The sequence below is a fragment of the Pelobates fuscus genome, chromosome 3 (genome assembly GCF_036172605.1).
Source record: "Pelobates fuscus isolate aPelFus1 chromosome 3, aPelFus1.pri, whole genome shotgun sequence".
NCBI classification, from domain to species: domain Eukaryota; kingdom Metazoa; phylum Chordata; class Amphibia; order Anura; family Pelobatidae; genus Pelobates; species Pelobates fuscus.
This window is the reverse complement of record NC_086319.1, coordinates 340,056,227-340,078,708: the sequence shown is the minus strand read 5'-3', so window position 1 is coordinate 340,078,708 and position 22,482 is coordinate 340,056,227. Positions and strand designations below refer to the sequence as shown.

General features: G+C 39.1%; 1 protein-coding gene across 1 annotated transcript in view; it reads right to left on the bottom strand.

Annotated features, from left to right (window-relative positions):
• Positions 1 to 22,482, bottom strand: part of CGNL1 (cingulin like 1) — a 113,088-nt gene that overhangs the window by 62,694 nt on the left and 27,912 nt on the right. Inside the window, exons 3-6 of the mRNA XM_063449100.1 lie at positions 18,017 to 18,111; positions 11,120 to 11,213; positions 5,612 to 5,713; positions 4,937 to 5,085 (exon numbers count right to left, since the gene is read on the bottom strand). Of these exons, the coding sequence (XP_063305170.1) occupies positions 4,937 to 5,085; positions 5,612 to 5,713; positions 11,120 to 11,213; positions 18,017 to 18,111 (440 nt within the window). The remainder of the gene's footprint in view (positions 1 to 4,936; positions 5,086 to 5,611; positions 5,714 to 11,119; positions 11,214 to 18,016; positions 18,112 to 22,482) is intronic.

Sequence of the window (22,482 nt, the reverse complement as noted above, 5' to 3'; positions counted from 1 at the left end):
CAGTTGATCATTCTCTCCTCCTTCAAACTCTTCAATCACTCGGTCTCTGTGACTCTGTCCTCTCTTGGTTTTCCTCCTATCTCTCCCAACGCTCATTTAGTGTCTCCTTTTCCAAGGATACCTCCTCCCCTCGCCCTGTCTCGGTTGGAGTTCCCCAAGGCTCTGTCCTTGGTCCCCTTCTATTTTCTCTTTATACTGCCTCTCTTGGAAAACTTATTGCCTCTTTTGGATTCAACTACCACCTGTACGCTGATGACACTCAGATATACCTCTCCTCACCGGACCTCTCCCCGGCCGTCCTGCAACGTGTCACTGCTTGCCTCTCTTCCATCTCTGACTGGATGTCGTCACGCTTTCTCAAACTTAACCTCTCTAAAACTGAACTCCTTGTCTTTCCTCCTCCTAATACTGATCCTCCTCTCTCACTCTCCCTTCAAGTCAGTGATATCCACATAAGTCCATCCCTACAAGCGCGCTGTCTTGGCGTCATACTTGACTCTGGTCTCACCTTTGAGTCTCACATCCAGTTTGTTGCCAAGTCCTGTAGGTTCCAACTCAAAAACATAGCCCGCATCCGCCCCTTTCTTACGCAAGATGCTACCAAGGAGCTTGTCCATGCTCTAGTAATATCCCGCATGGATTACTGTAACCCTCTCCTGATTGGTCTCCCCAAAAGCCGTACTGCCCCGCTACAGTCTGTAATGAATGCTGCAGCTAGACTGATTTTCCTATCCAGTCGGTCCTCTCACACCTCGCCCCTCTGCCAGTCCTTACATTGGCTCCCTGTATCCTATAGGAGTCAATTCAAAGTGCTAACCCATACATTTAAAGCACTGAACAATTCCAGCCCCTCTTATATCTCTTCACTGATCCAGAGGTATGCCCCTCCTCGTACTCTCCGCTCTGCCCGCGACCACCTCCTGACCGCTGCTCGCACCCGTACGGCCAACTCACGCTTGCAGGACTTCTCACGGGCGGCTCCTCTCCTATGGAATAACTTGCCTACTGCCATCAGACTCTCCCCTAGTCTTCAATCATTTAAGAAGGGCCTTAAATCCCATCTCTTCAGGAAAGCGTATGGCCTCCCAGAGTAATCTCTCCCTTACATACCTGTCCCTATGGGATAGTGCTTTGCTCTCTCCTCCAGCTCTGCTTCACTCCTACTTGATATTTCCTATCCTAATGTTTCTAATACCCCACTTCCTATAGACTGTAAGCTCATTTGAGCAGGGTCCTCTTCAACCTATTATTCCTGTAAGTTTTCTTGTAATTGTCTTATTTATTGTTACATCCCCCCCTCTCAAAATATTGTAAAGCGCTACGGAATCTGTTGGCGCTATATAAATGGCAATAATAATAATAATAATAATAATTACGGTCTATAATGAATGCGGCAGCAAGGCTCATCTTCCTGTCCGCCCGCATCTCACACGCCTACCCCACTTTGTCTGTCTGTAAGATATAGGACTCAATTTAAGATCCGGATACTTCCTTACAAATCTCTACACAATGCTGCTATCCTCATTAATACACAAATATGTCCCATCTAGGCCCCTACGCTTTGCCGGAGATCTATGTCTATCCTCTGTTCATACTCCTACCTCTGATGCTCACCTTCAATACTTATTTAGGGCTGCACCAATCCAATGGAACGTCCTTCCCCCTCTCTGTTAGACTTTCACCCAGTCTCCACTCCTTCAAAAAAATCTTTGAAAACCTACTTTTTTAGGAATGCATATCCGTTAAACTGGGAACAGCTTTCCCTCCCCACACCCCAATTCCTCTCCTGCAACGATCATCAAAACAAAACACTAAGCCCTCAGTGAATACTATCCTAGCAACCTACTTTTCTGCCCTTACCTTACAAATTGTGTCACTCTACCCCACTCCTTCTAGCATGTAATCCCTCAATCCCTCTGTTCCTCTGCGTCAAACTTGTCTGGTTACAAATACGTGTCTGTTAGTCCACCCATTGTACAGCGTTATGGAACTTGTTGGCACTTTATAAATAATAATAAAAACTGCAGTGCTCCTTCATATGAATGGTAGGTCATGCATGCGCAAATACTGCATCCCAGAGAGCTTCCATTCATCTGAATTTAACTCCTGTAATAGTGATGTGATTGTGCAAGTTTGGTCACATTTATTGCTAAGGAGAAGCTCATTCACGTGCAGCCTTCTTGATATTCACAGTCTTTATACTAATGGAGGTGTAAGATGGCGTACAGCTATTCACTCTGGGTTTTCTTCCGGGAATTTCAGAAGTTATAGTTCTATAACAACTAGACTGCTACATGTTGGTTAGTAGCTACCACTCATCTATAGCAATCCATCACTAAGAGCAGTGAATTATACTAGGGTGCCTTACACATAAAGACATTTTATAAAAGTGACGCCCTTCCGATTTTAATAAAGCCCTCACCCAATGAGATGTCCTATCCTGTTCAACACCATAAACTTACAGATACATATATTTGGGAAACAATATCCACATCGTCTGCTTTAAAGAGGTCAGGTCGATCCCCTGAAACTGTGACTCAATACCAGCTTAAGAAACCAGGCCAAAATGCAGGGCTGTTATTTTTTATGGATTCCAAGATCTGACAGCCCCATGCAAACCCATTGAGTTTATATGCAGTGATGGGGGTAAGTTTAAAAAATGCCCCAAAGTCTTGACATGGCTAGCTGCTCATGCGCTCAGCAGCATTTCCAGATAATAATAAGGGGGAGGAGGAAACTGCAGAACGACAGACAACATGTAACATATGTTTATTTGCTCTGGGTGCTACCTAGTCAAATTTTATTTTTTCCTTAAATTGACACTATAGTCACCAAAACAACTTTTACTAATCAGCTTTTGTGTATAGATTATTCCTCTGAAGTCTCACTGCTCAATTATCTGCTATTTAAGAGTTAAATCACTTTAGTTTCTGTTTATACAGCTCTAGCCACACCTCCCCTGGCTGTGACTGACAAAGTATGCATGGAAAAAAAAAATTGTTTCATTTTCAATTAGATGTGACTTCTTTTACAAGTTTTTATCTCCTGCTCTGTAAATTTATATTTAATTACACACAGTGGGCTACTGCAGAGTGTAGCAAGCTATTAACAGGGCAGGAGATTCTAAACTAAATAGAATTTGCAATAAATTAAGTCTAAACATTAGATGACTTTACAGGAAGAGTTTAGAAAGGCTGAGTAAGTCACATGCAGGGAGGTGTGACTAGGGCTGCATAAACAAAGCATGTTAGGTCCTAAATGGCAGAGAATTGAGCAGTGAGACTGCAGGGGCATGATCTATACAAAAAAACGGCTTCATTAAGCTATAGTTGTTTTGGTGACTATAGTGTCCCTTTAACTGCAAAAAAAAAATATTATGATTATATTTTAAAAGCTGATGGGAATGCTTGGCTAAAAGCCAAGTTTATTTAGAAGAAATTAATTATGGTGGAGTTGACTAGCCAAGTTCTACCTGAGCTCAGTGTGCAAGAGCGGTTTTCTCCAATTTATTATATGTACCGGTATTTCTGCATTGGGGCCATCGCATAAGCTTTAGCTACAAATGTGGAAAATGGCTAAAAGGAATAAATCCACGGAGTCTGGATCTATCTCGAGTAGCAACCAAGATGACTGCTACTCTTGCGCAGAGGAGCCCACTTTGGATGTTTATTGTCCTATTGTCAAAATAATTGTCTTGCTGTATACAAAAATAAAGGGGTTTGAAAATAAAATGAAAGTACAGCCTGGTACATTGTAACCTTGGGAAGGTATTATACCATAAGTCACTATTAAAATGTATTTTGGAATGGCCTAGAGGAAGTGATTCATTGGAAATAATGAAAAAACTTCAGAGAAGGAGTTTATGTTCAAAAACACTGATAAGACGCAGATGCTTTAAACTTGAGGAGTATCAATAAAACAAATGTTCGCTTTAAAAGGTCACTTTAAACTTTACAGTGTAGATGCTGGCAGAGGTCAGGTCAGTAGATATATTTTAAAAATAAAAAACAGTTCATTGGCATAAATCAGGTTGGCATTAAGGTTTTAACTTCCTGAACATGAGTTTATCTGTAAAGGTGACTCAAAAGTCTGGATTTTAACTCATTAATTCATAAACAGCCAAAAATAATTATCACTGATCACCTCCATGCTGAACAAAATTCTACTATGTGACCAAGAATAAACAAAGCAGGAGGTAAAAACCAACAAGTCACAGTACGGTATTGAAATATAGCATCTCAATACAGAGAATACAAAGTTATATAGCCATACAAATACTTTGAAAAACATATGTGCTCTATTAGAGGAAAGGTGTTACATTTGTCAAATTAACCAGAGAGAGAAGCCTGCACAATATAAAATACAATACCTTGGTTCTGGCCACAGGGAGGAAAGAGAAAAATATTTAGAACACCCTAACAACAAGAAAGGGACATTCAACATTTGATATATTTGGTTCAGCGTTTAAAATATTTTTTTTCAAAATATTAAAATATAAAAAAAAATATTGCACATAAAAGAAATCTACAATTCAAAAATATCAAAATATGTTTTTAAAAATATTACATTTTAACACGTTACCCAAAAATATTACATAATTAAAAAGATGTATCCAATACAATTATGAATCAAGGCCCGAGTAAGAAAACCACGAGTGGGCACAATTTAAAACAAATCAGTCACCTGGAAAAAATGCAGGTTTAACTACTATCTGTAGGTTATCTTAACATTTTAGATGATACAAAAATCTATTTTTTTGAGATAAATAATAAGGAAATATTATCATCATGTGATCTCCCTTTAAACATTTACAAATATCTTTATATCCTACTGAAAAAAAAGTTTCAAACTTGTCAGTCAACTACTATGAGTTTTATATTCCCACCCTTTAAAGTGCTACCGAAAATAATAAAAGCAATAATAAAATTGAACTTACTCTTCAAGATGCTTTCTTAATTCCTTCTCGCTCTGGCCAAGTTTCTCCCGGAGGACAATGTTTTCTTCCATATTCTTTTCAAGTTGTTCTTGAACATCCTTCATGTTTGCTCTGGTCTTAGATTTCTCTTCATAGTGGTTATCCTGATTCTATAATAAATGACAAAAGTTTTTTTTTTTTTTTGTATATTGCAGGCAAATTTACCATCACAAACACATGTTTTAAATTCTGGTCAAATGGCATCATGTTGAAACAAGCATTCAAACTTTGGCTTAAACAACAGAGATGTTCCGTAGGGGTCAAAGATTGTCCAAAATTTAATTTCAGGTTTGTTCTCATAAACTTACCCCAGGTGCTAAATTTGGATCAAGCAAAAAAGTTAACTATTTAAACTATACATTTGCCATCCACGAGTAAAGACTTTATGAATGTTTTAAGGGTTATCTTAAATTGTGAATCAAAGGGATTCCAAATTGAATTTTTCGTTTTTCGCAAGTATGTTTTCATTTAGGCTATTTTGTGCTTAAAAATTGAAACTCAGTTTGAATTCCTAAAAATTAAATTGACGAATAACTTATTCATTCATTTTTTTTTTTTTTAAATCAAACTGACTTCTGCTCAGCATTCAGAGCTTCATTTTCTTAATATCATTGGATTATACAGTGTATGTAGTACCTTCATCTGCTCATCAAGCTTCTTCTGAAGAACAACGAGTTTCTTTTCCAGTTCAAGTTTCTGTTCAGACAAAGTTTTAACGTCTAATGAAGGATCAGAAGCCTGCCAACATGGAAGAACAGTAGCAGTTATATTTTAACAATCTCAAAAATGAAATATCCAACTACAAATGTTTTGAATATATTTATCAGTATAACCATTTTGAAGGTACTTGGTATTTTAATTGAGGTCTACTTTATATCTGCATAATTCAACCTTGTACCTTTTGCGTCTTTAGTTACAAACACTGAACAATTCACTTGTCTTTAACTCTCCTTGTTACTCTACTTCTGAGACTTCCAGAACAGATCAGATTTCACTAGAGTAGATTTGTGTTTGGTTTGTTTGTTTGTTTTTTAACTTATCAGTGGAACCCAGGATGTAGGGGAGTGTGGCTTCAAGATGAGCATATCAGGCAGCTCTGCTCTTGCTTATATAACAACTTTCATCTCCACAGTTTCCAATTGTCACTTAATTAAGTCTCAGTGGTTCAGTTTGCTAGTGAAGTTTTCAGGAATAACCCAGGAATCCAGGATGGCAGGGGCCAGATCACAAAAATAAATCGAAACAAAACATTTCATATTTCAGTAATTTCCCTACAGCAAAATTGCAGTTTCAATCAAATATTTAAAATGTAAAAGCGTTTTAAAAAAACAAGGTGTTGTGTGAATAATGCCCCTTTGGGCATTATTGCTAAAACAGTGTGTTTGGTCACAAGTTCAACAACATTTATTTTTTTTTGACAATAAAAATGGTAAGGCATGTAATTTGTCATCACTCAATGTCTTAGCCTCATATGTTAGGATCCAGGTTTATTTTAGTTCAACTCTGTACATATCAGAAAGAAAGAAAAAAAAAAATCTGGTATGTACAAATGTCAGCCAAGTTTTGAAGCTTACTATGGAAGCTTAAAACAAATCCGTTTCCCTGGCACTAGAGAATCCTGGAGTGCCCCCCACCCTCCCAAGGGGATAAAAACCCCTTCAGCTACTTACCTGAATCCAGCACCGATGTCCCTCGGCGCTGGATCAGGCTCTGCCCATGCTCCTCCCCTGCTGACATCAGCCACACGTGCATTAAACCCCCCATAAAAAAAGCATTATTCAATGTTTTCCTATGGGGAAAATCTGACGTTGGAGGTCAGTGAGAACTATGTAACTGGGAAAACTAGGTTCTAATCCTGGTCAGACAACTTTTCCAGTAAGTGTCCTTGTGCAACAATATACAAGGGTTGTTTTAACCCCTTAAGGACACATGACATGTGTGACATGTCGAAGTTTGGTCCTTAAGGGGTTTAAAAGTATTACCGGTCTGCTATTTGCTCAGAGACTCAAATTTGAGGTTTACACCACCAGATAGAGTTAACTCCTTTTGCATGACTGACATGATGTCTGTAATTCTAGGTTAAGGTTGAGCAGAAACAAAGTGCTGTCATAGAGCTCTTGTCCAAGGAAGGATGTACTGCTGCAGACATCTACCAATGGCTAAGAAAATTGAATGGTTTGACGACAATTGACACGAGCAGTGTGCAAAGTTAGGTGGAAAAGTTTAAAGAAGGCAAAAATAGTGTTGAAGACAAGTTGTATTGTGGAAGGCCATCAACTCGAACCAAAAAAAGGTGGACAAACGAATTGATGCAGACCAATGTGTCACTGTCCGAGATTGTTGAGGAGCTTGGTTGTGGTCTCAGTACTGTTTAGTAGATTATCCAAAAAACTGGGATAGTGGAACGTGTTTGCCAAATGGGTTCTTTATCAAATAACAGTGGAATGCAAAAATGGGATGGCCAGAGGTGTCACATCCACCTTACAGCCCCAATATCACACCCTCTGACCTCTACTTGTTTGGAAGGAAAGTCTTTGGGGACAGCACTTTCATGATAGAGGTGAAGTGATAGAACAGATTAGATGCTGGGTGAGGGAGTGCGCGAATGACTATTTCCAAAGTAGCTTTGACAAGCGGGTTCAACGTTGGAACAAATACATTGCCACTAAAGGAGACTATTGAATAGCAACATGCTGAAGATAACAAGTTACTGTACACATGTATGTAGTTCTACATTTCTCACATTGTTAATAAAGGACCTATTATGTGACCGGCATTACTCTCAGTACAACCCTCATATAGTCACAATCCTCAGACTGTAAGCTCATTTGAAAATGGCTTTCTTTACCTCTATCGCCTTTCTAGATTTGTAAAGCGCTAGAGCTGCAGAATATGGTGGGGTTAAAATATGCCAATACTAATTAGCTCAAATTAAGCATAGTGAAAATTATAGGGTTTTAAACTAACCATTTTCTACTTGTGTGTTAACTCCTGTTTAGTTGAATGTAAATGTTTAATGGGCTGCTACTGTACATTAAGGGAAAAATCAATTACTGAGACAACAGTGTAGACAAGGTACTAGGGGATGGCAAAAGCAGCATGCCAGCCTGGAATACAATACACCAGTCTGACAGATGGCATCTCTGGCTAGTTCCACTCACAGATAACCATGTGCAGAGTGGTCTGCCATGGATTCAGTGTCATGAGGATACTCTGCACAACTGCGTCTAGTGATGACCCTTTGTGATGCTGATGGGGGACATTCCTTGTTTCAAGATGCCGTATACTATAGGACAAACTTGGGATGGTGACACAGGACCCTGAAGTAGTGACAGCCCCACCAAATCTGGGATATTTTAGAGGTATGCAGTCATTTACTTTCCTAGGAACAGAATAAAAGCATAACAAACATTTCAACCATTCCAAGGATGAGCGTTCGTGGTCGATGGATATTTTCCCTTACCACCTATTTATACAGGAGTTAAATGTCACACCGAAAACTGATCGTGAGGTTGTATGGTGACACATGCAGAATCATACTTGCTGTACTTTTCATGTACAAGAAGGGTTAACATAACTGTTCATGTACGTAATGAAATGGGTAAGCTTTGCTACTTGGTATTCACCCTTGTAGAGTAATAAACATTTCTTCCTCTCAAAGTATCTGTCCAAAGATCAGAAGAATATTGGATACCAAGTAGAATTTTAATAGATTGGATTACATGGATTATGGATCTAGAGATACCGCATATGGATCTGTTCTAATGGGTATATTATTGGATGTAATGGTCCACATTTATTTTGTTCTATTGCTAAAACTAACATAAGGAAAGGCAATTACAAACAAAATATTAATTGAACTCTGGCACATATAGAGTTAATAAATAACTACAAAGGTGAAATCTAACCCTAAATTACCGTACTCCTTTCATTCCTGCTGCTGAGCAAAACAAAACTACATTTACAAATTTTTAAACTTGGCCTGTTTTTTACGGGGGCGGGGAACAGTCTCTGTGTCCTGTCCAGTTTTTGGGATCCCTGTTCATTTTTTTTTATTCTACATTTAACAGTTTAATACACCTGTTTTATTTCTCTAAGTTTACTGGCAGCACATTTTATGTATATATTTGTTATGTCCATTTTAATACAGGATGCATCTGCAAATGGATACTGCAGGACTGAATTTATTCCTGGGAATATCTGTTTCCACGTACATCCCGTAATCCTTTAGAAGACTGGTTCGTCTGAGCATCAACAAATACAAGCTTGCTTTGCATAGATTTTCTAAAATTGCTGCTTAGGCTTCCAGCTGTACCACTCAGTCTATTGCCACCACAGCTGTAGAGAGGCACTAAGCTAGAGTTTAATAAATACATTTATATACATAAGCTGCAGAATAAACTTTTTTTTATTTTGTCCATATGCTTCCCATTTCAACTCCTCTAGTGCCTCATCATGACATACTTGCCCAGGTCGCTATATGGATTGCTTAGTCACAAATCGACATAGATTACAGAAATTACCAGTGTTCAATAATTCAGTGTCATTCCATCAATCCTCAATACTTATTACAGGTAAGAGATGGGTTAGATATACACGTTATAAACATTATAATAAAATATACATAACATTTTTCAAAATAAAGTAATTAAAACTCCAAAAAGGTATATCTATTATTAAATTACTGAATCTACCTAAAATAGCTACAGAAAGCCACTTATTGAAGAAGTGCATTATACGTACGTGTGTGTCAACATATTAGTATTAATCTGCTTTAACAGGCAGTCATGAGATTTGGATATTAGCTAAACACATGTTCTCATGCTCTTTAAGGCGTTAAATATTTGTGATTCACGTTAATATAATTCCATGCTCAGCTGGTAACATTCATGTTCTTAAGCCAGAACACAATGTGCTTAACCTGCCGCCTAAAGCTGACCTTTTGAAGAATTCCAGGACTAACACTAAAGTACTTTAGCATTCCATACGACAAAAACATGCCTTTAATAAAGAGACTAAAATGGAACACATGCACTGAAACACTGTGCTCCAAAGCAGCGTATGTAAAATGCATTCCTTCTATACCGGAAATCAAAGAGCATTCACTTAAACATGCACACAATCATAGGTAGACATGACTTAATCCACAAAGCTAGTGCAAACTAGATATAAGAGCTTGAACAACTACATTTATCCCTAACCTCTTTCAGCTTTTCACATTGTTGTTAATATGTAATCTTTTCATTTGTTTTTGGTAGGACTGTCCCAATTTTGGTTCCTTGTCCTTCATCCTGGATTAGCTTCCTGGTTTTTCGTATCTGGAGAAACTAGAGAACTGCCGCTACGTTCTGTGTAACACGCTCGATGGCACAACATTAAACTCATGGTATTGAGTCTATGCCCAGACCACTTCAAACATGCTTTGGCTGCACATGTGCAGAGCTGAAAGGGTGGTCACCCGGGAGGTCTGCTAATCAGCCAGGTATGCAATCACACCAAACTGACATGCCTTTTTTTTTTTTTTAGCCTCACCCCCACCCCCCCTTTTTGGGGGGCTGACCCACTTACTAGGTTGTCGTTGGCACTGATTGAAATGTTGGAAAGTTATGACACCCTGTATATTGATAGGGCAGGTGTTAAATGCTTTTCAGCTTTACCTCTCTGGAAGACTGTTCCTGAAGCAGGAATTCACTCCTACATCATGCCTCCAACTGTGCAATCTTAACACAACCCAGCGGTGCACAGACTTGGTGCTTCTAAATCAAGCATAGGAAACCCTGAGCTCGTCTTTGTAAAGACTAGTTAGCATGTGCCAATATCACCCTACAAGTGTTCACTGACTTCAACCTGAAAGAGCTCCAGAATGCCAACCTGGCACATGATTAAGATGAGGAATGAGCTGTAGCTCCACATCCAAGATTATCTAATACAAGAATTGGGAAGACCTAAAGGGACACTCCGGGCACCAATACAACTTGAATGCATTTGATAGGTTTAGGCCTCATTAATAGACTGTTTTCTGCATGTTCAAATCATAATAGTTAATAGGCAGGCACACCTGGCGTGCATTCAGATCAGATCCGTAGTGATCTCTAGATCCGCAAAGCATTTCCACCATTAAGGAAAAACAGTGTAAATATTTACTTGCGATGTGCTGGATGCTCTTGATTTTAAGGTTTGAATTTTTTCAAATACCAGGTTGACTTTTCGTTTTGTTGCATCATCATTATCAGGACTCCTAAAACACAATAAAAAATAAATAAAAGTTCACTATTGAATTTTATAACAAATATATTGAATAATAACAGGGTATATTTGAATATAGCACTAAGCAGTCATTATATTAGTTTTTTTTTTTTATCCACAAACATAACAGATTAGCCCTGAGTTTAAAACAACTTCTCAACAATGTTTTTTTTTTTTTTAAAACATGTGCATAAAGTGTTCAAAAAAGAGCTTTAAAGTTAATTATTCAAACTGGCAGCTAACACACTCATGTAGGTTTCTCATGTGACCAACACAACAATCAAAACAGGCAACATAGGGTATTATTAAATAAACCTCAAAATAAAAAGTATTTTACATAACAGTTTAGATAAGTTATACCAATTTTCAATTGAGATATTCTCATTACATGAAATGCAAACAGAAAGTATATATACAATAAACAGTGCAATATTGCTTGTGTACAGAATAGTACATACCGGTAAATTTGATTGTGAGATTGTACAGACATTTTTTAGAATACAATATCTAGTGCAATATGTTGGAATTTGTTAAAAATAATGGAGGGGTGCAAGAGACATTCAAAAGGTCCAGGGGTGGGACATCCACACACAAGAGGGGGGTTGGTCTAGTAGGAGAGTGACACCGAAGGGCGGGTTGTAAGCAGCACACAAGGGAGACAAATTAAGGATAAGATACACTAAAGGCAGTTAGGGATAAGAAACACAAAACCGGGTTAAAAACATTTTTTAAATCAAAAGTGGGGCTAAGAGCAATACAGGTGAAGATGCATTTTTTTGGTGTGGTGGCAAAATGCATCTTCGCCTGAATAGCCAGAAATTCTTGCACCTGACCTGGCCTAATGCAACCACATGTGTGATGAGTTAGAAAAGCAAACTGCTTAAATGAACCCACTTCTGCGTGAGTTATTCATTCCGATCATAGGACTGTAAATCCACACATCAAAGCGTTTGTGATAAGAGAAGCAGATTTTCTGCATGAAAACAATATACATACTTTTATATTCAGTCTAATCATGCTCTGTTTAATTAAAATCACCAGACTGCAGGTGAAATCAGGACATTGTGAAGCCAATGGTAACAATAATAAGTGAAGGCACTAAAGAACGGAGTATATGACTTCCTGTTTCGACACCTGGTGAGACACTAAGTCTATTCACTGTGTGCACAGCCAGTTTACATGCAGGTAGATATTAGCTATGTACTGTGCTAGCAAAATCACAAGCAAGTGTATTGACCTAAATATAACATTAGATGAAGATCGCACAGCATGGTGCCTTGGGCAGAATGGAGCTAATGCAGTCTTTGCAAAAAGCAATAAGATTTAGGAAGGTAAAAATAAAACATTACAATTAGAGAAAATCTCTTCATCTATACATTTGATGTCAATGTACGGATTTAATTGTATATTTTTTAGATGGACACCAAGTTGTCTTGTATGACAGGCGCACTTTAATTTTAAGTTGGGTGGATAAAGTTTTGGCCAAATAAAATTAATTTTAAGAACATTTACTGTGCATGAAATTCTTAAGTTTCCTGAGGTTCAGAATAATAATTGCATTCATTTAAATTATGTGGTCTTTACAGGGCACTCAAACTGTTAATAGCTCCCAACTGATTCCTATCCTGCAACGGTCATTACTTCTCTAATACTACCCTTACCTTTTGTGTCACTTTACCCCACTCCCTCTAGCATGTAAGCTCATTGAGCAGGGCCCTCAACCCCTCTGTTCCTGTGCATCATACTTGTCTGGTTACAATTACATGTTTGTTAGTCCACCCACTGTAAAGTGCTGCAGAATTTGTTGGTGTTAAATAAATAATAATAGTAATAATAATAAAAGCACCAAAACAAATTTAGGTTATTGAAGCAGTTTGGTGTATAGATGGTGCGTTGTCTCACTGCTCAGCTCTCCTTTTTAGGAGTTAAAGGACTTGTTTTGGTTAATGCAGCCCTAGCGACTCCTCTCCAGACTGTGACTTATACAGACTCCATGAAAAAAAGGTTTCACTTTCAAGGTGAGGTTACATCACAGTGTGTTTACTTTAGAAGTTCATATTTCCTGCTCTGTTAATTTAACTTTAATCACACATAGGAGGCTAATGTAGGCTCCAGCAGGTAATTAAAAAGCAAGATACAATAAACTCTAAATTAAATAAATACACTGTGCATTAAGATGAGGCAAAACATTTTTTTTTTCCAGGAAGTATGACTAATTCTGTATAAACAATGTGATTTAACTGCTAACATAGCAAAAAAAAGTGAGCAGTGAGCCTGTAGCCCAGGGACCAGCAAAGCTAAGGGAATGGGCCTTGACTAGGAGGCACGTATATGGAGTGGTGGGTGTTTATTGGCTAGGTAGTTGTGGGGGCGGGTTTTTATTTGAAATCAGTTAATAATGGACATTTTAGATTAGGGGCCATTTTATTTAGCCATACTTGTTGTGGTTGTGTGCTGGAGGTTTTTGTGGTGTTTTTCTGCTTTATTTTTTAGATGGATCCTGGCATGGAGGCTCTGATGGACAGAATCCGGTCTACAGTTATGAGAGGGGACTTTCCTGGCTTCAAGACTGCCTTGGTTCAATGGATCCCGGGCCTTGTACTGCGCCAGCCCACGACAATGACAAGGCCACCCCAGCGATTGAGCCCCAGTACAGTACCCAGGAGGCAGCGGAGGAGGAGCCTGTCGGTGGGGCATGCAGTCAGAAGCGGTGATGTCGGCAGTGAGGAGAGTAGCGGGAGCCCCGGTGTGCGGGGTAGGAGCCTGAGCGTGGCCATGCTGTGTCTGAGTAATCCTGTGATCACAACGCCATCTCACCTTATGGCAGACGTGGGACAACGGCACGGAGGGGGCCGCACCAGACGGCAGGACAATGGCACAGATGGCGCCGCGCCTCACGGAGGACGTCAGGGCAGAACAGGCTCCTTCAACAACAGGCTCTAGAGGCTTACAGATGCAGCTAGGGTGGATTCATTGCTGACTGCTGGGGGTCCTGTACCAGGTAAGTCAGGTCCCAGTGGTCCACTGCCATCACATATGGGAGAAGGGCTGGGGAGCAGCTCAGGGGGAGCAGCTCAGGGGGAGTTAGCATGACCATGCAAGCATCAGGTTTTCAGGCCCAGGAATAGCGCAGCTGCAAATGAGGTAGGCCCAAAAGGAGACCAGCTAGCAAGCTACAGATAACACCCTTGCCATCTGCAAGGGCAGGATGGCAGGCAGTGGGGTGGCACCTAGGAAGGCTAGACGAGCAGGTGGCGTAGCACCCCATTAGGACTGGACGCAGTAGTGAACAGCCCCTGACGCTGCGGAGGAGTCCGGGTAGGCATGAAGAAGGGGTCAGGGACAGCAGCAGTGGATCCCCTGCAGGGTGCACTATGGAGAGGCCCATTAGGGCTGACTGCATACGGGTGGGCGGATCGTGCTGCTCCCAGGACCAGAGCCTGTAGCCCAGGGACCAGCGAACCTAAGGGAATGGGCCTTGACAGACCAAGGAGGCAGGCATATGTAGTGGTGGAATACAAAAAAAAGGAAAGAGTTAGCGCTTAATAACAAGATAAGGCAGCAACTTTAAAAGGGAATCCCTCAAGACCCTTAAATTAAAACAAGAAAAGGAAAGAATAAAAGCTGTGCCAAATAAGACCAATAAATAGTAAATAAGAAAATAGTCCAAATACAAAAAGTCCAAATACAAACAGATGACCAGATAGTGTAATATGTTCACTAGGGTATAACAGATGATGCACATGCAATTTAACAGTTTTTTTTGGGGGGGGGGGGGGTCGCGGGGGCGGCTCCGGGTGCTTGATCTGAGGATCTGGTCTGTCCGGGCGACTTGTGGCAGCTAGGGACCTCCTGTTTGGATGTCTGATCAGAGAGTCGTTGGCTCCAAGTAATTGGACGGCATATGTTAAGGTTTGGAGGGCTTAGGATGAGGCGTGTGTATGTGCTGCTGGACACCACTTCGCAGAGGTACAGTTGGATACGCTGTTGTGGTATTTGTGCAGATTGTTTTCTAATGGAGCTTCTCTTTCAGTGGTCGATAGACATATGTCAGTCTTCGCATTTTTGTTCAAGCTGAATGGTTGGAAAGATATTACAAATAATTTTTTAGTTCGTCAGGCTTTAAAGGGTTTTCGAAAAGGTCGGAGAACACCGGATACCAGGAGACCGGTGGCTTTTGAGATTCTGCTTGAAGTGCTGCCTGGTCTCTGTTTCTCCTACCATGAAGTGCTTTTATTTACGCTTGCGTTTGTTTTGGCGTTCTTTGGGGCTTTTCAGGTGAGTTGGTGAGTGGTAGTCGAGCTGGTGGGGGCATTCAATTGGAGATTGTCGAGTTAAAGCATGATCACGTTGTCATCTGTCTGCGGCGGTCAAAAACAGATGTTTTTGGTAAAGGGTGCATGGTTACTCTTTATTTGTTACATGGATTGACAGTGTGTCTGTTTTTCTGTGCTTCTGCCTATTTAATAGCTCGTCCTAGGATTCAGGGTTCTTTTCTGATGCAATACCAATTTTTCCATGTTTTTCGCTTGGGTCTAGGCCGTTTGGGGTTGGATCCTTTACAGTTCGGCACACATTCTTTTAGGATTGGGGCTGCAACGGAAGCAGCACGGTTGGGCCTAGGGGCCCTTTTAGTAAAAAGGATTGGACGTTGGGAGTCTGTCAGGTTCCGGTCATATGTGAGATTAGACCATTTGATATTTAAAAAAAAAAACAAAAAAAAAACTACATTTTGGTTGTTCCTTGTTGGTAACATGTTCCTTTCTTTCGTAGGTTGGGTCGCCTGGTTGGTGGGCCACTCATTCGTTCATTGTGCGCACAAGAGAGCCGCAGTTAGACATCAAGGAGGACAGCTGGGCTTTCCACGGCGCTTGGTCCAATTATTTTGGTTTGGCAATCGGGGTTTTGGATGGAGGGAAGTTTGTTCAGAGATTTTTAGGTGTTTAGGTTCAGGGCAGTCACCAGAGATTCTGTTGCTACATGCAGGGGGTAACAATTTGGGTTGGGTGCCCCAAAGGGAACTAATGCACTGTATGAAGCAGGACATAAATAAGTTGAGGGCAATGGTGCCAGGTGTAGTTTTAAATTGGTCGGAGCTGGTGCCCCGGTTCCATTGGTGTCATGCTAGGGATACTGTGGATGTGGCTAGGAGCAGGAGGAAAGTTAATAAGATGTCCATTTTCGTTAGACGCAATGGGGGTATAGTTGTGAGACATGTTGATTTGGACGCCAGGCTTCCCAGTTATTTTCAGCATGATGGGCTGCACCTCTCGTTACGTAGGAAACAATTTTCTTAATATGGGTTATCAGGAAGGCTTGCCGCGGGCATTGTTTATGCGGGGATTGGGTGCTCAGATAGCATGAGGAGTCAAGCTCTGAGCTGTGGCGTGGGCTGGATAAGACATTGTGGGGTAGGTAGGTTTGGTAGCTGTGATGTTTGGTTACAATATTCACATTGTTTGTTACTGGTAGGTTGGAGCCCGTAGGTGATTTTCAACCTGGGTGTGTAGGAATATCTCGCTATACCCTTACAATGTTAAATCACTTTGAGTATGATGCCTGTTGTGGCTGTGTCTTGTGTTATTTATATCTTGTTATATGGATTATTGTTAGCTTATGTTATGGGTCATTGTCAGTGGGTATAGTACTGTTAAAAGTTGGGGTGAATTATGGGTCTGTGTTAAAATTGGGTATGTTTGGCAATGACCCATTTTGTGTTTTTATATATATATATATATATATATATATATATATACACACACACACACACACATATATATACACACACACATATATATATATACACACACACACACACACACACATTATTAAAGCTGTGATATTTTATCCACTTTAAATTTGGTGTCCTTGTCTTTTTGGGGGTATAAGGTTATGGTTTTATGACAAATGTTTTATGTCATGCAGGGGCACAAGTTCATTTAAACCACTTAAAGGGAACTGGTTATGAAAAAATGAACTTATGTGAAATTTCTCCCATATATTACAAAGATACATGGCATATTTAATGTAAAATCTAAAGATTCAGTCACTTTTCCCCTCTTGGTGTAACACTCCACCTGCACTACTCCCAAAGTAGTCTTTGATATGCCCTGCTTGGGACACATCCTCAAACAAGGCAAATGTCATCAGTGACGTCAGCTTGCTTGCATTTGCACAGAGTGACGCCACGTCATTCTGTTCCTATACTCCCTATCCAGCGCTAGAAGCACCGGCTAGGGAGTTTCCATAGCAACTAAAGCGCATTTGATGTGGTTGCTATGAATGGAGAGTAGAGGGACTTCCTGTGTGAGACACGCTGAGGCATTGACTGACAGCTGGGAGAAAAACCTATTTGCAAAACTGCTAGCACAATGTATAGATAAAATCTTATGCTCAATCTAACAAACACAAGTTGTTTGGGGCACGACAGGTTCCGCTTAAGCTACACATATCCCAGAGTTGATCTAGACGTACATCATTTGGGTTTTAGGAACACACTAAATAAATAAAACCAGTATTTCTCTTATTTTCTCCACACGCATTCACAACGTGCTGCTTTTTAATTCGCAAACTCAAGATGCTGAAATTACTTTATACTTTACATTTCATTACTCAGCAGAACATGTTGCCTTCACTTGGCTTTTCTTATCCAAAAGGCAGCCATGTTCATTACCCTCATCTCCCTAGTTGATGCCTAAAACTCTATTTTGGTTAAAATGGCTTGGCTCTCTCCACTGCAATCTATCCAGCCTACTACAAGCACTTTAAAAACTGTATCCACATGTTACTACTTACCCGTCTTTCAAATAATTATAAAGTATCTGTTTTGCAGTTTCCTCATTGGTTTGTTGAGCAAGTTGTTGCTGGCCTTTCAATAAATCAGGGGTCACCTAAAAATATAAAACATGTTTTTTTCAAATGTTGGTTCTAGATTATTTCACAAGAGGCAGTACTTGTACACAGAAACGGTCATCCAAATTCACAGGAAGGGTGCAGCAATAAACCTTATAATTTTTGGCATATAGGTGGATACCCTGGAACTGTCCCTTTATGTAAAAAAATATAGTTTTATTAATGGGGGGAAAAAACTGGAAAAAGGTTTTGAACAAAATGCTAATAAGCTAATTTCTAATGAAGGAGTGTTAACCATTAGCTCACTCTCTTTTCTCCCCCATGCCACCTCCTCTCCTCTCTTCCCCTCTGTGATAATTCCAAGATCGCTACCCTTTGTACCCCAGATATTTCAGGGGAACAGAAATTATTTTAACTCAATTTTTAAAGAAAGGTTTAGATTTGGAAATGTTAAACAAACAAGAATTTAATTTTTTAAATAAAACATTTCTCAAAATACCTGTTATATTATTTCTTCCCAAAATACATAAAAATTAAACCCAACCCCCAGGAAGACCAATCGTGTCAGGCATTGGTTCCCTTCTCTGTAACCTTTCGCAATATATTGACACCCTCCTGCAACCCTCTGTAAAAAGAATGCCATCTTACCTACAAGACTCCATGTCATTACAAAAGTTTGTAAAAAAAAAAAATTAAATGGCAGTCTAATTTTATCCTTGTTACATGTGACGTCCAATCTCTCTATACTATTATACCTCATGACATTGGTTGCCAAGCAATTAAAGAGATTTTAACATCAGAAGGAAAGATGGCACATATACAAATGGATTTTATAATTGAAAGTATTAATATTATTTTAAAGAATAACTATTTTTGGTTTCTTAACTCTATCTCCAAAAAAGGGGAACAGCTATGGGGACTAGGTTTGCACCCAGCTATGCAAATCTGTTTATGGCACACTGGGAGTCTGAAGCCATTTTTGGTGATCATGCATGGACGGCAAACCTAGTCTCCTATTTTAGATACATTGATGATCTCTTTTTTATCTGGGAAGGTCCAGAAGATGGCCTTATTTCTTTTATTAATTATCTTAATATTAATAATAGAGGCATCATTTTAACGTACGAATATAGTAAAGAACAAATCAATTTTTTAGATCTGAATATTTTTATTGAAAATGGACAAATACACACCAAAACATATTTCAAGAAAGTTTGTGTAAATACTGCAATTGAGAAATCCAGTTGCCATTATCAACCATGGCTGGATAGTGCTCCCAAGAGCCAAATCTTACGATTACGTAGAAATTGTTCAGAATTTAAAGATTTCAACGAGCAAGCAGATTTATAAAAAAATAAGTTTATTGAAAAGAATTATTCTGAATCAATCCTAACAGACACAATCAATCACATTCAACATAAAGATAGAGATGAACTTTTAATATATAAAACTAAAGATACAGGTGAACCTATGCCTCTCCCTATTATTTTTTATTTTAATAATAAAAGTGGCAATATAAAAAAAGATTATAAAAAAACATTGGCATATTTTAAAACAAGATGATACCATTAATAAAATTTTACCAGAACGTCCTAATATAGTATTCAGAGGAGCTCCTAATTTTAAATCTCTCCTGACTAAAAATTTTACTAGAGAAACAAAAACTAAACCTACTTTATCCCTATTCCCTAAAATTAAACGTTTTTGCAAATGCAAATCATGTATAGTTTGTAGAACTACTGATTCATCATTACCATCTAAAATAACTGAATTTACCTCCAAAGTAACAAATAAGGTTAACAAAATTGATGATTTTATCAACTGTACTACAAAAAACTTGATTTATCTGCTTGAATGTGGCCTCCAATATGTTGGAATGATCACAAGGTGCTTCAAAACAAGAATAAGTGAACACTGCAGAAACATTAAAAATGGATATCTGAATCATTCAGTGTCCAAACATTTTCTCATACATAATAAAGACCCAAAAATGTTAAAATGTATGGGTATCAAGAAATGTTCTGTCCCCTGGAGAGGAAGAGACATAAAAAATATCTTGGGACGAATAGAAATGAAATGGGTATATGAGCTTAAGACACCCCAAGGCTTAAATTCAGATTTTGATTTGTTTAATTTTATCTGATATTTTGTGCCTTTTTATTTTGCTTCTTCTTATGGTATTATCAGCTTTTAGGGTTCCCATTATATTTATTTTATATAGTTTTATCTTATGTTTTATTTAAAATTTTTTCTCTATATTATTGTTTATTTATTTCTACAACATGTGTTGCTAGCATTTCCTGTGTTTTTATTTATTTATTTATTTATATATATTTTTCCTTTTGCCCATGTATTTGTATATGTACTTTTATTTATTTATTCTTTATTTTTTATTTTATTACTATTCTTCTCCCCATACTATTTATTTATTTCTTAGCATTCTGGTTCTCCTATCAATCCGACTGTGCTAGCCGATTTCTAATTTACATATCCCCCGCCCACTCTTCCGTCATTGGTGGCCAGTGCTTGCACCAGCGTGTGTCCCTCTCCCCCTTCTACCCGGCTATTTGTTTATGCGCGCGCGCACGTGCGCATGCGCGCAAGTAAATACTACAATCCCCATAACCCCTAGCAGACCACGTGACCGCAATTAAAAATGAATAAAAAAGCTTGTTTTCGATGCCTGGCACCTGTATCAAAGTGCCACTAATACCTATAAACAAATACTAGCATTAAATGTGTATTTTAAATGTATTAACTAATGTTCGATTTTATTTCATTTTCTTGTAATCTGATTGGCTAACCTCTGTTTTAGGTGCCATTTCTTAACATCTGTACCCCTATTTAAAGTCACCCTGCCAGGTTATATGTTTTATTCCATATTGATAAAGCCATTATAGGCGAGACACGTTTATGGACATTTTAACTGTGTATTTTATATATTAAAGATTTTTTTGGTCACTTTTTCGTTTGTGCCAATAATCTTTATATACACTTCATCTTTTACCTGGCATCTTCTACCTAGGGACTCCAAGCATATCCTTGGTGGGGATTATTGCACCTACGCTATCAACAAGGAGCAGTCAGCCAGCTCCATTCTTGTGAGTACCATTTCATGTATTTATTTTATTTATTCATTTTATACATAGAATACTATTGGTTGTGTCTTTTTATTCTCTTTGAGTGGCATTTTTTCCATTGAAGAAAAGAAAAAGCTGCAGTATATTCTACAAGCGGGGATCTAAACTGCTGTACGCGTTCCACACTAGAGCTAGCTATAGCTCTACCAAATGTGAGTGCTATACTATTCTTTCTTAAATTTGTTACACTATAGTGAATATATAACACTATTTTGGAAATTTGTTTTATCTTTTCATATTATTGGATTTACCTGCGGAAGGACAACGAGGACACAGTTCTCCATCCAGCATTGTATAGACCATCTTATCCAAAGAAGACCTATCCAGCTAAGACTTTACTTATTTTACTTGGACTTTCCCCTTTATTTGGATTATTTTATTGACTTATTTATATTTTTATATTTTTTTAGTGGCGCAGCTTTTCATTTTTATTTTTATTTCACAGGTCAGAGTACCACTGCCTCCTATTGCTTTGTGGGTGGCTGTGGGATTAAAGGACCACTCTAGTGCCAGGAAAGCATACTCGTTTTCCTGGCACTAGAGTGCCCTGAGGGTGCCCCCACCCTCAGGGACCCCCTCCCGCCCGGCTCTGGAAAGGGGAAAAGGGTTAAAACTTACCTTTTTCCAGCGCTGGGCGGGGAGCTCTCCTCCTCCTCTCTGCCTCCGTTCCTCCCCGTCGGCTGAATGCGCACGCGCGGCAAGAGCTGCGCGCGCATTCAGCCGGTCGCATAGGAAAGCATTCATAATGCTTTCCTATGGACGCTTGCGTGCTCTCACTGTGATTTTCACAGTGAGAATCACGCAAGCGCCTCTAGCGGCTGTCAGTGAGACAGCCACTAGAGGAAAAAGGGGAAGGCTTAACTAATTGATAAACATAGCAGTTTCTCTGAAACTGCTATGTTTATAAAACAATTAGTTAACCCTAGCTGGACCTGGCACCCATACCACTTCATTAAGCTAAAGTGGTCTGGGTGCCTAGAGTGGTCCTTTAAGTAGATCTATATATTGTTCATATTTCTGTGTTTATTGTTTTAGCTCATTTGCCAATACCTAGATTTTATCTCATTTTGTGCCTGTTCTCTGTAACCAGGCTCTACTTATATCTCCTTTTTACTTTATTTTCCCTTTCCTCCATTTGGGGGATTCCGTTTTCTGGTTTCATCCCTTTCCCTCGTCTTTAAGTTTTTTTTTACTTTATTCCTTTATTTTATTGCCATCTATGTTAGTCTCAGCTCGGACATCGTGAGAGACTGCCATTTAGCCTCTTCT